At 32.5% G+C, this 16,846-nt stretch overlaps 2 protein-coding genes and 1 long non-coding RNA gene across 4 annotated transcripts; all 3 read left to right on the top strand.

Moving 5' to 3' along the window:
* The first annotated feature begins 75 nt into the window (after nt 1-75).
* Nucleotides 76-1,603, top strand: LOC143153732 (uncharacterized). Its single transcript, XM_076325214.1, has 2 exons — nt 76-559; nt 734-1,603. The coding sequence occupies exons 1-2, from the start codon at nt 76-78 to the stop codon at nt 1,480-1,482; spliced, it is 1,233 nt and encodes a 410-aa protein (XP_076181329.1). The 3' UTR covers nt 1,483-1,603.
* Nucleotides 1,604-2,929: 1,326 nt separating this feature from the next.
* LOC143153985 (uncharacterized) lies at nt 2,930-6,357 on the top strand. Of its 2 annotated transcripts, none has more exons than XR_012993951.1 (3): nt 2,930-3,758; nt 5,280-5,429; nt 5,508-6,357. It is a non-coding gene; the product is annotated as an uncharacterized LOC143153985 (long non-coding RNA). The 2 variants fall into 2 exon arrangements; XR_012993952.1 differs by having other exon boundaries at nt 5,280-5,442.
* Nucleotides 6,358-14,406: 8,049 nt separating this feature from the next.
* On the top strand, nt 14,407-16,846 carry LOC143153799 (uncharacterized). Its single transcript, XM_076325369.1, has 2 exons — nt 14,407-14,790; nt 14,945-16,846. The coding sequence occupies exons 1-2, from the start codon at nt 14,563-14,565 to the stop codon at nt 15,662-15,664; spliced, it is 948 nt and encodes a 315-aa protein (XP_076181484.1). The 5' UTR covers nt 14,407-14,562; the 3' UTR covers nt 15,665-16,846.

The raw sequence follows: 16,846 nt of genomic DNA, 5'->3' as shown, positions 1-16,846 counted from the left end.
TCCGAAATTTCTCTAGTTGTGTCTTTTCTCGAGAAGCGTTTCCTATAGGTGTTCAGTAGTTTTTCACGTGTAATCATGAACGACAGTGATAAAGAGCTGAAAGAAATTGTACTCCGCGATATAGAGCCTGTTTTACGACAGAAGCTTGGGAATCATATAATTGTTGAAAATTTCGTAACCGAGTCCCTGTTACCACTTGGGGAAAATTACGGGAGCTCGATTCTGAAGGTTGATGTTGAACTGAAGAACAGAAATACAGGGAAGAAGGAAGATCTTCATCTCATCGCGAAGATGTTACCGCCCACGGAGTTCCAAAGACTCGTCTTCAACAGCTCGCGCACTTTTATGAAAGAGATCTTTATGTACGAGACCATTATGCCGGCATATAACAAAATAGAACTTGAATCTGGATTGAAGGAGAACGAGATATTCAATATTCTGCCAAACTTTTATGGATCCAGACTATCTTTGCAACCGGATGTTGATGTAGACGACAATGCTGTCATTCTGATGGAGAATTTGAAAAATATAGGCTATTACCATGGTGACAGGAATACAGGTATACTCAATTATTTATTAACAAAAAAAAAGAATTAGTATTAATTTTTAACAATAAAATTTGGAATTATTTTCTTTTGTCTCTTTGAAATGGAATCTTTTAAAATGTTTTCGCACGAATGAGCCGGAAATTTCGTTTAAAAGTAAATACTTATATTTCGACTGTTCTGTGTAGGTTACGACTTGAAGCATTCGGAAGAGGTAATCAAAAGTTTAGCGAGATTCCATGCTTTAGGTATGGCAGTAAAGGTAAAGAAACCCGGGATTTTCGAGGTGTTCAAAATGCACGCAAGGCCTCTACAAATAACAGGTAATCCCGACGATATGGTGGAAATGGCATTGAAGAACATAAAAGAAGATCCGGAGATAGGTTTCTGTTACGACAAGTGTTACAAAATTATGTCGGAAATAGGATTAAAGGATATTTGGCTAGACAGTGTTCGGGAACCTTGGATGACCATTATTCATTCTGATTTCTGGGTGAATAATATATTGTTTCATTGCAGTGAAGGTGATCGAATTGATAGTGTGAAATTCGTCGATTTTCAAATGTACGTGTACAGTAGTTCGGTGAGGGATTTGCTTTTTTATCTGTTCTCGAGCGTCAGGGTCGATGTTACAGACGAACAACTCGACGGACTTATGGATTTGTATTATGATACACTTGTAAACAGATTGAGTAAAATGGGTTGTGACACGACAGCTATGAGTAAAGAGGGATTTAGAGAAAAAATGGCCGAGGATTCTCAACGTGAATTTGTGCACTTGTGTATTATGATAAAGGTATTCACGCTGGATATCCATGAGTCCAATTTTAGTTTAAACAATATGCAAGATTCCATAGCTGCGTACAAGGGAAACCAGGCGTATATCGATCGACTTCGTAAAATCGTGCTGTATTTCTCCAAATACAATTGGATATAAATAAAATCATCATGGTAAATGTAAATCAGGTCTTCGTTTATTTACAAAAAGTATCTTTATGGCTGTTAAATGATTTCGTAATTATTTTGAAAAAAATTATTTTTATCGCCGAAGTAGCTTCGTTACATATAAAATCCCAAATAACTGGCTTAATCTATATCTGTATCTGTAAAGTAATATCGTGTGATACAATGGACTAAAGTGATTGACATATCGCAACGTTTGATATGAAATCGTTTCGAATGATTTTTATAAAACAGTGATTTGGTAATCAAAAACAAAGAAAAACTGTGAAAGCAATATATCGACGACCGAACAAAAGTATCAATTGTAAAGAATAAATCAATTTCAAACAGATACAGAACATCTAATGAATATGTAATCAATATTGTAATAAAAAGTGTTTTAATGTTATGTAGTTTGTATTGTGTGTGTATGTATATATACATTTTATATTATTATCATTATATTATTAACACAATTATTGCATAATTAACATTTTCGTATGGTTCAGCGAAGTAACGTTTTTGTTTAACGTTTTCAGTAAAAAATATTTCACATTTGTGCGTTAAAGATAGACATTTTCCATATATTGGAGAAACCAGTTACGATAAAAAGTTCAAGTTTCTGTGTACATATTTCATATACTTTCAAGGGTAGATGAAAAAAAGTTTCCGTTTAATATAGCTATCGATTAATTTGATCGTGTACGAGATTTATCGTGCTTGAACTCTGATAGTATTGAACATGTGCTTTTTCAATAGCTAAGATATTAGGCACAAAATGGAACAAACATTTTCCACTGAGTATTCTAAATCCAAGATAATGAAAGCAAAGTGGGTATCTAGATTTCTACAAATTGTTATTTATTTCACGCTATTTAATCATCACACAGTTTTTTAATTTTGTTCCTGTAATTATTATTTATGATTATAATCGCAATATTATTTAACAGAAATAGTGTATCTTTAGATTTTATTTTCATTTACAAAGAATGAAAATTATATAAATGTTATGTAAATATGAATCTTGTTGAACGCGACAAAAAGATAAATTCATTCATAACCGTAACAAAAAGATAAATTCATTCATAATTCAAATATTAATATTAAAGGTACATTATCTTTATTTTAATATTTCGTACATATATGGTGCACTCCAATTAAGAAAAAAATTAAATTTAGTATGCAATCATAGTGATGGGTGACTGAGTTGGTCAGTTTAATTTCCTTGTTTCGTGATCTTCAAACCACTGATCAGTTATGCGAACAGTATGAATGGGTGCATTGTCCTGTGAAATGTGAAGTTCTCGGTTCCAGTTATTTCAGAAAATTATGATTTTACTTCATTAAGTGTATTTTTGTACACTATGTAGATTAACTTTGTTTATCTCAATTTAATATTTCGATGACAAAAATATTATAGCATAATGAGCAGTACGAAATACGTTATGGAAGAATAATGTTGCAGCAACTGTGATCCTTCAACGCTAGATGGCACGTTGAGTATTGTAGAAACTGAATTATTTATAGTACTGGTCAGGTTGCGTATAATGCCTACGCAGTACACAGCGAAAACATAAACTTTTCCCATTATTAGCAATATATAGTAATGTAAAACTTGCGCATCTGTGAGCTCGACAATTCGGACAGTTTCGGTGAGTCGAGAGAGAAAGAGAGTGCGAAGTTTCAATCTTTTTTTCGAAAGATCTGAAGTCCGATTTATAGATAACGTAGAAATTTTGGAAAGTATAGTAGTAGAAACAATGAAAAAAATTTTTTTGTTGAATTCACATTTTCCATGACAATTATTTTTATACATATTTTACTTTCTGTTTCGTTCAAAATTAATTTCTGTAATCTATTCAATAATTTATAATGCACAAATAAAATGCATATTGTAACATTAATATTCGGAACACGCGATATTTATCAATTTGGCTGACTTAACTAGGTATATCCAAAAACGAAGGTTTCCTTTATCCCATTCACTATCGGATTTTTAATTTTAAGCTTAGTCTAAGCTAGTTTTAAGGCTATCGTGTACGAATCTCTGTACTCTGTCAAGCAACTATGGAGCAAGTAGCTTATTTTTGCTCGTTCTCTCGTTCTTCGGTCTGGCCACCTCTACTTGTTGCATAAGCAAGTGACCGGCTGTGTAGCTGGTCCGAACGATCGGTTACCATCTCCTCTGGTGCGCCCGCTTCTAGAAAGAACATGTTGCGAATGCAGAGAGAGACATTTTTATCTGCTTCTGTGGAAATCACTTATTCCAGAGTAAGACCATCTTTTCGTTACCCTTTGTGAGTCAGATCCACGTTTGTGTATACTCCTGGCACATAGTTGGGAGAAACGGAGCAGACCTCTAGCGGAGTGAAGGTGTCACGCATTTCTTCTTCAATCGGGTTCATTAAGGAGAAACAGAACGGACCTAGTAAGACCAACTTCATGGTTCGCGTCGCGTCGCGTCTCTGAGTATTTTAATGAAATGTAAGAATATGAATGTATTCTGATGCATTTCAATAAATTTGTTTCAAGTAACACCATTAGTTATCTTTCTTTTCCGTCTTTTAACAAATTTTATTAGATGGTAGCGTAGCTGAAACTTTAAAAATATTCTTATTTATATGTTTTTAAAATATGTCAAGCTTCATCTGTAGAAATAAATGGAACTCGTTACCCATATTTTCCAAGTTAACTGATTTGACAAAATCTTATATGATATACAGAGACGAGTTTTCTTTGTTTATAATATTTACCGACTTCCGTGTTTCAGTTAAATGTAGCGTCTACAATCATCTCTCTCACACGAAGAAATCACTAGAAAACTATTGATATTTTACGAGGTCGGTATTTCAGATTGCGTGGCACCAACTCTCGTATTTTGAAACATTTATTTTACACGTCGTCGGTGGTTTTAATTGCTGTCAAAATATTGAGTTCTAGCCATCTTCAGTTTTAATTTTTACATTAATAATGCTAAAATTGTATTCTAGTCCGAATCATAAACATTGAAGATAATACGAAAATGGTAATGTGGTCTGTGTGACACGAAAAAGTATTTCCTGTAATGCCTATTTAGCACAAACCAGTGAGTTTGTATTTCGTCTGTGATAGAATCACCCTTAAAATTTTTTGACACTTGTTACCAAACGTCATGTATCTCCTGTCTTCTATTCATCTATAAATTTAGACGTTTTGCCGTTAAGGGTGCTGCCTGTATCATAAATTTATCTTTAAGAGTAGTTTGGTCCGTTCACCGCTAGATGGTTACAATATTACACTATTCTTTCTAAGCAGACGATCGTTCAAAATATAATTTATTAAATATGATTACGTTTGGACAATGAATTTTGAATATGTTACTTGTATGTAATAAATCACATGAGTTATTGCAAAATGAAGTGAATTTTATCATTGGCATATATATTATGCTAAGTTAATAACAAATAATGAAAAAAATTAATCAAAATTTTAATGAATAAATATGTTTCAACTTTTAAATAAATAGTGTATGGTCTTGTATGAACAAAATTTATTCTATATAGATATAAAAACAAGAAACATTTTATAGAATGTGAAATAACTGATACATGTGTAGTAATAATAGAAGAATAAAAAGTCACTCGTATTCAACATTAAAACTATCAGATTTAATAAAACAAGTGTATAAATCACTCATTTTTTCAGGATCAAGTATATTTATTAAATCCATTTAAGTGTTAAGTGTAATTGTCATATTTTATACGATTTATATACAGATGTATTTCCATATTTACAAATTTTAATATTTTCCAGGTAATAAAATATCGTTGCTGATGGTTCATCGTTAAAAAATCTCTTCTATTAACTTATTCCAGAAATAACTGTTAAAAGGAGAATATAAATTATTATTTCTTTCAAATTATAGTAGTGACTGAATCATGATTTTATCTGAATACAACTTAAGTACATAATAAAAGTATCATTATTTATTTAATTTGTATAAAAATGTATTTTCACATTCACAAATTTCATATTTTTCAGATAATAAAATGCCATCATTAGAAGACCCTTTGAATATCAGGAATTTCTGAAGGTCGTACCAACTTTATCTATGAAATTTATTATTGGAAGTGGCTTATGATACTAAACTAATTTAAATTTATTTGTTTTAAAAGTCTTTATCAAGGTCCACTTGAAAATTTCTTTAGATGTATTTATAATCATGAGGTAAAAAATATTAATCCAACATGTATGTTATTTTAAAGAATAATCATTTATTTTCTCATGCCATTCAGTAGTTTAGGATTACGAATTTGATTAGAGGAAATTAGAACAAAAATGTACGTATAAATATTCAGTATCCATTATATCAAATGAAACATTGCACATGCATACATACATTGTTGGAATCTTACAAAAACGTATTAAAACTTCTAAATAATTATTTTGTTTGTAAACAATTTATTTATGATTATCAAGTCAGATGTAAAAAGTATTTATTAGTAATATAGAATATAAATAAAATAACAGTTGAAGGAAACGTCTCTGTGCCAGAAAAATGTCTCAGTAATCGTATTTAGTTTATTATTATCTATACTAGATTAATATTGTAGTTACCATGATTGTAAAACCGGACATTTAGATAATTCTAGTGGCTACTAATCTGGTGTGCATCTTTTGTTTTTTTAAATTATACATATATCAGATCAGTAATCACTTGAACCATCGGAACGTTTATAATTATTATTGTTGTTATTACCTTATACTTAATGTATTAAGTGTTAAATTGCTTAAGAATTGAACTTGATTGTAATTTTAAACTTAACTGTATTTTATTTGATACATCAGTATAACCTTCCGTATAAAAATATTTATAATTAATAATAATGGTTAATACGATGGAACATATAATTAAACTTTCATTTATACCATTATACGTATAGTGTTTCTTTATACTTACTAGTATTTACTTTTCTTTAATACGATTTTTACTTAATTACTAATTTGTATTTTATTATTTAAAATTCTATTAACATTAGTGTCATGTAGTAATTAATATATCCTATAAATGTAATACTTACATTTAAATAGTGGTCTAAATAGAGTTACAAATAATGCATAGAAGTATGAAAAGGAAGCTGAAGTAGAATTCAAACTTCCCTCCACGCATTCTTCCTCATCCCACATTCTTTAGTTCTCTAGTTCACTCACTTGTGGCGCGGTAAAGGGCCCCACTAAACCCCCGAGGCATACCTATCCCTGGAGTGTATCAGAGTGTACGATGTCGGTCAGACGCATTAAGACGCGCGTTTACTTAACGCTGCAACAACGGTTTGACATCTTACAGAAGTTAGAGAATGGTGTTTCGATGATTCAATTGGCCCACGACTACAATGTCAACAGTATAACCATCCGCCGCATCAGATCAAATGCAGTCCAGATACGACAACAATCGCAAATATTGGGAATTCAAAATCAGAAGAAGTTTCGGATGCCCGTACTGGATGAGTTGGATATTCGTCTACACTCGTGGTACTTGCAGCGACAGGCAATAGGCGATCACATTACTGATGCACTACTCCACGAGAAAGCAAAAGAATTAAATGAAGAATTTGGCGGCCCGTCGTCATTTACGGCCTCCAGAGGTTGGATATGGAGGTTTAAACGTCGGCATGGCATCCGCCTCCCCAGGTACCACGGCGAGTGTGCATGTAGCAATACGGAGGAGGAGGAAGACTTTTCCTGGAGCTCTCTGCAGCGGCTGGAAGAGGAATACATAGAGCTGCAGAATTTTTATAATATGCGCGAAATGGGCCTGACGTGGAAGGTTGTTCCGCAAAAAACATTGGTCCATACTGGAAGAAGAAAAATTTCAAAAAAGAAAATAACAAAGGATTGCACGGATTCAACCAGAACGCAGGAGCTTTCACCACTAGCCATCCACGAATGCAAGAGATCGAGAACTCTAAAGAATTGCCGGAATCGATTACCGGTCATTTTCAAGGCCCAGAGAAATACTTGGATGAATCAAAACGAGTTCGCCGATTGGTTGGAGAACCGTTTCAAGCCAGCCGTCAGAAGACAGCAGCTCCAAAGGGGTGCTTGCGGGAAGGTGTTCCTACTATTAGATAACTGTGAAGCTCATATACTACCACCACAATTACAAAGACAAAATGACAATATTGAACTCGTATACTTTTCGGCGAACACGATGACGAGTATGCAACCAGGAGGTCAAGAAATAATAGAAAGGATGAGGAGATCTTTCAGTCATCGCATGATGAGGAAGATTTTAGAGTTTCCCGATGGTGTGGTAGAATTTTATGCGAACTATTATATAAAGGATTGTATTAGTTTAATTAATGAAATTTGGATAGACATGATACAAATAGGTATTTGTAAGTCATGGAGGAAATTACTAGCAGGTAAAGTAACACAGGAGCAAACACAAGAACACCAAGGAGAGCGTTCTTGCGATATGCCGGTCATTACCGAAATTAAAGAGACAGTGGGAACAATCGCAGAGGAGACTGTCCCTCAAAATCAGATAGAAGAACGGCTCACCGACAGCAATGAAACAGAGGAGTGCAATGTAGATTCCGAGTTCAGTGACCTCAAAGGTAACTATGAACCGTACGTTGAGCCAGATTTGGATGAGGAAGAAACAAAAAACATGTTTTCAACCTTAGCACTGTGGTCACAAGATCAACCAAGTTTTATTCAGTTGCAAGTGCAAGCAATACAGACATTTTATAACAATGCACGAAGATAATGTAATTATAAGATTCTTAAAATTAATAAAGCTTTTATTTGTATTTGTTTCTATACTGTTCGTATTTTTTATCATGCTGATACTGCTGACCGGTTCACTTTCGTAATGAAAACAGCATGCATTTATTTAAGTTATTTTTTAAAAAAATTATTAAATTTCAATTAGCATTTTAGTATTAACTATTATGTTTGTAAAAGACAAATTTTTCGGCAGCGTAACATTTTCATTTGCAAAATTTAGGGGTAATTCGTTTAACCTGTGATTAAAAGTAGTCCGAACGTGGTCGTGTTTGGATTCGTTTTCATTGGGAAATCCTTACCAATCCATTGATAATACTATCATAAAGATATAATGAAAAATGTAAATGTTTTCAATTTACACTAGTGTAGACACACCGATACGCGCGCGGCATCGCTTTGAAGTTGCGGCCACTGAGCGCATGTAATGCGAAACTCTCTGGTTGTCGCTCTACCTCGCTTACTCGCGATGTATCCCATTCACTTTCTTTGTCGGACGGTAAACACGGGCGAGGCCACAGCTCGAGATAAAAATTGCTACGTAGCCCGCTTTCAAGAGAACCGGCCGTTCGATTTTGTCATGCGAAAGCGGGAATTACTGTACTTTATAACAGTGGTTGTCAACCCGTCGCTATCAACAATGAATTTAGTTACTCGTGTTGACTTAAAATTACAGAAAGTGTAATTCAGTACATTGTTCAACATTAAAAATGTTTAATTCCGAACAAAGGAAATCAAATTTGTTTGCCAACAATTACTCTATTGGCAATAAATTTTAATTATAAAGTTCGAAAATGTTGATTCAATACATTATGTAAGGCCAATCCACTCGAAAGTAACGTTCGTCAAAAAAGATGGAGAACAATGGGTTTAACTCCATTGAATAACGCTTTCAAAAAGATAATCAATTATTAAAAATGAATTTGATATCTCTTAAAAGTGACTTCACATTATGAAATCTCGTTGCAGAAATTGTATCTTCCGAAAGCAACATTAGGCATTTTGTCCTTAAAGATAAATATCTGGTTCGTGCACACTATGTGTAAAGGTATTTTTCTGCCCTACTTATTTGGGGTGTTAGTCATCATTTTTAACTAGTGTAAGTAGTGAAAAATAAATATAGAAACACAGGCTCACAGATGAGGCCGCGAGAAAAATCAATGGGGTCCACCGACAATGAAAGTGGAGAAGATAAAGCAAAAGCGAACGAGTTTCGAATTACATGCTCTCGGTGACCGAAACTTAAAAGCGATGCCGCGCGCGTATCGATGTGTCAATCACTGATGGAAAAGAAATTTTTTTACATTTTTCATTGCCTTGGTTTTATCATTGGTAAGGGTTTTCCGATTAAAATTAGACTAAACGCGACCATATATAGATTAATTTTAATTATGTTTTTCGAATTATTTCTAAAAAAAACTTTCGTCTACGTATGATTAAATATTGTCCAAATAAGGTTACGTTTGAGCTCATTTTAACCAGAAATTCTTTGCCGATTCATTGATAATACTGTCATAAAGATATAATGAAAAATGTACAAATTTTAATTTTCTTCACCGAATGAAATTCGATTCGGTGCGCGATAAGGATCGCCCCCGCTTGCGGTCGTCAGCCGCGCGAGTCGATGGGTCGCTTGCATTATATAGGGTGTCTTGCAATGAATAGCACAGTTGACAACGAGATGATTCTGTGTTTGAAAATAAATCGAAAATAAATCGAAAATATAAAGTAAAATTATTTTGTTCAAGTCGACTCTGTTTTCGAGAAAATTGACTTTAGATCTGTACGAGGCACACTCGTGATTTATAATTGTCCATTACATTTCTATATAACGTTTGGAAGTAGTGATTTATAATCAGAAATATTATTTTCCTACTTTTAACTATATGTGTACGCTACCTTTTCGATTTATGTTTATACGTAGAAGTACCATTTATTCGATTGTACTACTTATTGCAAGACACCTTATATAAGAAAACCGCGCATAGGGATGATTTCGTTACTTGAGTCTAGTGTGAGAATAGTCGTTTGAAAGTGAAATTTTTATAGAAGGCTCCTCTACCCTTCAAGGTTGGCGACCATTGCTTCATAGCATGTAGAGAGGGTCAGAGCAGTATTAGGGGCCCCAGGCGTGGACAATACTACTGTATGTGGTAGTCTAATCTTCCAATAATTTTGAACAGTGCATTTGTTTGAAAAAGTTCTTTCTTATAGAAACTTATTACAATAAAGAGGGTATCCATGAAGATGGCATATATACACTTCTCTATCATGATTTAACGTGATAGAGTCGCATTGAAATATGAATTACGCTCATAAGGAAGCCCTATCATTGTTTTTATGTTTTTCAGCGCAAAGCAAGCCATCTAGTAATTTGACCGATAACTCTGAAAATAAAAACCGACTGGCCATCGAGAACGATCAGTCTCCCTCTCTGCACGAAAGAAAATACCTTTTAATCAATTTATCGAAATTAAAAGAAGATGAAATTAGAAAAACAACTTTAAAAACATTTAAACAATTTTGTTTAGAATTTATTACGTGGTCGTGGGTCAGAGATAACGTTGAGGCTTGCTCGGTGTGAGAAGTTACAAGAAGCGGTGAGGATAATTCTGTGTCAGCTCGAGGAATAAAATTTGTGCCAGTTAGAGGAATACTACTGTGTTACACGACGAAAAAGTCTGTTTCTTACAATATATATAGTAGTTACACATAACTCATTTTGTCGCTCAATAGTGACAAAAGACAATAAAAAGTCACAAAACACAAACACAAATGACGACTAAATTCGACGCTAATAGCGAATCGCTCTTTCCTGCAAACACCGACGCAGTGCATAAACATAAAGACTCGAAGGGATGATTCTATTTTTGAATCCGGACTAAAAGTTGTCAGTCTCCTATGTACGATTGTACTATTCATATCGTTCTACAATATGTCTCACAGATACAAAGTGTAAAACGTGATCAAAGAGAGTCTCCTATCTAATGCATAAAGTTAAATAGAGGCTTGCTTAAAAATGAAAATTATACGAACTGCAATAGAAAGAATTCGCGGAACACCCTTTTGATACATTATTGCAAACAAGGAAGACGTAATCAAAAAGTTTAATTCTTTAAGAGCTGACTATAGAAAAAAATGAAAGAAAATTAACCATTCAAAAAGGTCATGCGCAATAGGGATATTTATGTATCCACGTTCTGATGTTTCGAAGAAAGCTATAGCAATGCAATTTACTTTTGCAGCACTTAACTTTATGCGAACTGTTTTACTTTCTGAATGTTTACTGCGAAACTGAGGAGAAAAATTGGAAATATAGTCTCGATAATATTGAGCTGTCTGTTCTCAATATTATTGACATAATACTACTGCTTCAATAATATTGATCGTGTATGGGTACCTTTAAAAGTGAAATGGATAGCGAACTTTCTCAAACGGAGGTCGATCATCGCTTGAATTGCCCAACGAGAAAAGAGAATGGTACATACGAAGAGTGACGAGCTTGCATCACGTATATACGATCATTCGCCGAAACTTTAAAGCGATGCCGTACGCGCGCCGGTGTGTGAACTATTAATGCAAAGTAAAAAGTTGTATGTTCTTCATTGTATCTTCATGGGAACAATATTAATTGATTTGTGAAATTTTTCTTATTCAAAGGCGTGTGTATGTGAATTCAGCTACGGAGGAGATCATGTGGAGTCGTCCTTGTGCAAACTTTTGTAAGTCCACCCCCTACTAGAAAATAGTATGAAAAAAGTAAAAATGTCGATAATCGTATTATATTTATATATAAAATATATAATGCCAACCAATCTTTGAACTATTTGTACGATCACCTTATTGTTAGTTACACAATATAAGTAAATTTGTTGAATATTTCTGTGACATGGTAGATCATAAATAGTTTGTAATTATTTGTTTTTTCAATGCGATTGTGACAAAGGATGCCCTCGACGGCCAGTCTTCTTTTACCGGGTTTTTCGTATTGAAAAAATATAAATAATGGCGGAGATGACTCTACTTTCTGAAAAGTGACTGACGAACTTTTTTTTAAATTTATTTGTACTATATTTTATTTGTCACCTATTATTCAAATAAAATTGAAGCCTCGTGACATTTACCCTAAAACTTTCGGAACGTGAATCTTTCTCTTAAAAAATCAATGTTTTTTGTTATTCGTTGGATAGAGGTATCTCGGATTATCTTTTAAAAAAAGATATTCCAAAAATATTTAAAAAATGTTTTATTCGTTATTTGAAATTTGCATTCAGATATATATTTTGTCCGACTCTAACTTACGTTCCTCATAGTTCGCTGAAAACCACTCCGTGTGTTGTGCGATGTTGCCCGCCGACACTGTCGATAGTCAGGTTGCAGTACAGTGCAAGTGATTTCAGGAGAACTGATGAGACATCAACACATGAATGGTTTTGCGTTTTAACGACTTACGAGCGATTAATAATGAACTTTGTATTCGCTCGTAGTACAATATTGTTCGGATAACTGAAACAATTTTACCGAGAGTAAGTAAAATGAAATTATTCCAACCACTATGTTTTTTCAACTCGAGCGATCAGTTGACTCGAGTGGGCTGCAGCTGTGAACATAAAAACCAACTGGTCGTAACTTCAAAGCGATGGTACACGTGTATCGATGTGACTCCCACTAATGAAAACTAGAAACTTTTATATATCTCACTGTATCTTTGTGAGACTATTAGCAATGGATTAATAAAAGTTTTCCGATTAAAATGAGACCAAACACGAGGGGTTTATTTTCAAACTAATATGAGTACGAAATTCGATGAAATCCTAAGTTAAGGTACTCTTCCGAGTGAGTGTTATCAACGTCCCATCATTCAGATTGTTTAATAAACAATACGAAATATATTGATGTTTCGTCGATGAACCCCGGGTAAAAAGACAGAATTTTTTTAACGGATGCAAGTGCAAGTGCAAGTGCAAGTGCAAGTGCAAGTGCAAGTGCAAGTGCAAGTGCAAGTGCAAGTGCAAGTGCAAGTGCAAGTGCAAGTGCAAGTGAACACTTCTTCTTTAGAAAAGAAATGTTTATGCATCTTTTCTTAATCAGCTGCAAATTCTATAAAACAATTTTGCATTTTTTAAACCGACTAATGAAAAAAACTTGTCAAGGAAGTGGTTAAAGCACAAAATCAGGACTGCTCAGTTGGGTTGAAAGCCTGGTGGATAGCGATTTTTACCTCGAGATGAGACCCACTCACCTGCAAATCTTTCAACGAAGAAAGTAAATGTAATACCCTCTAGAGAGAATGAGATAGTGCAAAAGTGACGAAGCTCGCATCACGTGCGATCTCAGGCTATACCGTAACTTCAAAGCGATACCGCACCTGTAGCAGTGTATCAATCGCTAGTATGAAAAAAAATTTATATAATTTACATTATATCTTTACGAAAGTAATATTAATTGATTAGTGAGGTTTTCTAAACGAAAATAAGTCTAAATAGGACCTTATTCGGATCATTTTTAGTTATAATTTATTCAAATCATTTCTGAAAAACTATTAACTAAAAGTAGTTCAAATAAGTTCGTGTTTGGACTCATTTCCACCGAGAAAATAGTACCCATTAGTATATGGGTACCCAATGGTACCCCCTAAAATTATTAAATATACCTATTTAAGTGCTATTTATACAAATACTTATTTATAATAAATATAATAATTTTTAATATCTCTGCATTTCTTATTGTCCTATTTTTCAAAATAAATTATTAAATGAATTAAAAATTATTTTGTAAATCAAATAGTTCTTAATTACTTTTTAATGTGTTTTACACGCTATAATCTCGCTTTATCTAATCATTTAATAATTTATAACTATTGTTATCTTTACATAATATTTTTATCATTTTTAGAAATTTTACAACAGTAATGATTAAATTGTATAAAATTGTAGATTGAGATAAGTGATTAATTGTACGTACATATAACACCCGATTTATAAAAGTATAAAAAATAAACTTATTACGTTATCTTTATATTTATTTGTAAATGTGTTAAGGCTAAATCGGTAAAATTTATTGTTATTACTTGGGACAGTGAAAAAAGTGAAATCGTACAAAGTGAATTATAGAGCATTAACATGTATTGTATATCTGTACATATGTATTTACGCAACAGTTAGTGCGTGCTTGCGATGCAGCAAGGAGTTTCTTAGTGGTTCGGACCACTTATTTTTTTTTTAGTTTTTCTATATTTTTACAAAAGTTTTAACCGGATTTACCCGAACACAGAAATATTGCAGAATACGATCTTACGACTAAAATAATGAATTTATTCGTGATGCTGAATCTTCATGGATTGACTCTGTTTATATGGATTGTATCTGTTCTAACCTTATCTGTTAGTGATGAAGTTAAAACAGATGGTAGAATGCTATTAACGTCTGCATCAAATGTTAGCCTTATTGATGCTTTTTCCGAAAATGATCACCGGACCTTATCTTCTGCTATTCAACCCATATCTGAATCTAACAACTCTACAAAAACATTGAACGTATGTAAGAATTTTTTTATCTGCCAATTGACACATTTATGTAATTACCAATGTTCTAAAATTCAATGTATGATTTAATCATTTTTGTTTAATGTGCTATGTGTAGTGATTCCAATTAAAATTGAATTTAAAGTTTGTGTGAATGTACTTCTAGGGAAATGTTGACACCCCATCGTTTGCAGGAGAAGGTGGTCCAATTTCATTCGTATCTACCACTCAGCGTGCATTTTCCGGTACTTTCCAGTTAGCAAATATTTCTGACAATCTAAATGTAGAAAGTAATTTATCAAAAGAAAAGAATGATGCTCCGAATGTAATAAAAAGGAATAGTACATTATCCAAAATTGTTCCAAGAAAAGGAGCAACTGAAATATTGGATGTAAAAGAGGAAAATTCTTCTGTTATTGAAACATCAGTATCTAATGACACAAAATCAATAACTGAACATCTTACAACATCAAGTGTTATTCATGATAATGTAGAACATGTGAATGATGATTTGAATAATTTAAAATCAAATATTTCTAATAAACAATTGGAAGATGCTTTAAGTACTACTGTAAATAGTACATTGCAGCAAAATCTAACAGCAAGTACTGCTACAACAGTATCTTCACTTAAAGAACATAAAGCAAAGCCAACTGTAACAATAGCAGGACCTAATAGTGATAAACAACCATTTGTATCACCTACAAGATTACGCTTAGGAATATCAAAAAAAATTGATTATTTTTTGCCAGTTGTTATTACTCTTCTAGCTTTGCCAATATTAAGTGCTGTCATTTTTATGGTGTATAAACAAGGTAGAGATTGTTGGGATAAACGACATTATCGAAGGATGGATTTTCTTATTGATGGAATGTACAATGATTAATATTTACAAATTTACCAGTTGGGAATTTGGGTCATAAGAATATCATCTGCCCGATACATATACAAGCATTTGATAAATATTTTGTCACTATAGCTTTGGTCAATATACCATACCATTTATATACAGAACTATAAAACTTTTATTGTGCCGTAGCTTGCTCTGCATACAATATTCTTATCATGCTACTGCCTTATAATGAGATTTGTTATTTTATATGTTTTATATAGCCGTTTGTTACAGAAATTACTATTCATACAAAATTTGAAAGCTCGCATACTCTTAGTGTTAGACCGCTAGTATATGAGAAAGACAATATGAAAATAGTAACAAATTAAACTAGTAACAAATAAACAACAATAATATAAAAATATTCAACAAATGCTACATTTGGAGGATTTTAAAAAAGTATTAATTCCAGAATTTTAATAAACATATGAAATGTTTATTAAAATAAGTAAAACTTGATCTGTACATACACATATATATGTATATATATATCAAGGCAACTTCAACATTCTTTTTTTTAATTGTAACAAAAATTGTATGCGAAAATAATTTATTAGTCATTTGTTTTAGTTCAGTTTATTATTAAAAATGTTCAAGTCTAAAATTCAGTAATGGTGTTAAGAAATATTGTCTTACTAAATTAAATGGCCTTTCTTAGCTTTTTTAAAGAAAATTTGTTAGTAATAATATGTTTATATGATTTTATTTTGCTAAAATATTATTAGATTACTCAAATTTTGTAAAATGTACTTCGTTAGTTTACAAATTGTAAAGTAGTATCTACTCCACCAAAGAAATATTTGATTTACATAACACAATTTTTATAATTACTTTTAGTAATTGTTTTATGTCACTGCATTTTTAGTTTTGTTATTGAAAGGATTTGTTTAAGTAAATTAATAATAATTGCCATACAAAAATTAAACGGACATTGAGTGATGTTCATAGAATTATACTGTTGCAAATATGAGCAATGTTTTGTGCAATTACTCCATTTTATAAGATTTTTGCGGTTGTTATTTGTAAAGAGGAAATTCTATGCTGAACTTCCTTTTTCGTTTAATGTTCGTGAAGTTTCTATTTTGTCAAAATGTGATAAAGCAATAACAGCTATTTTTATATATGTATGTATGAAACCATTCATATTGTTATAAAATATAAATACACATAACTGAA

Source organism: Ptiloglossa arizonensis, chromosome 13 (assembly GCF_051014685.1).
Source record: "Ptiloglossa arizonensis isolate GNS036 chromosome 13, iyPtiAriz1_principal, whole genome shotgun sequence".
NCBI classification, from domain to species: Eukaryota; Metazoa; Arthropoda; class Insecta; order Hymenoptera; family Colletidae; genus Ptiloglossa; species Ptiloglossa arizonensis.
This window is presented reverse-complemented; position numbering and strand designations above follow the sequence as displayed.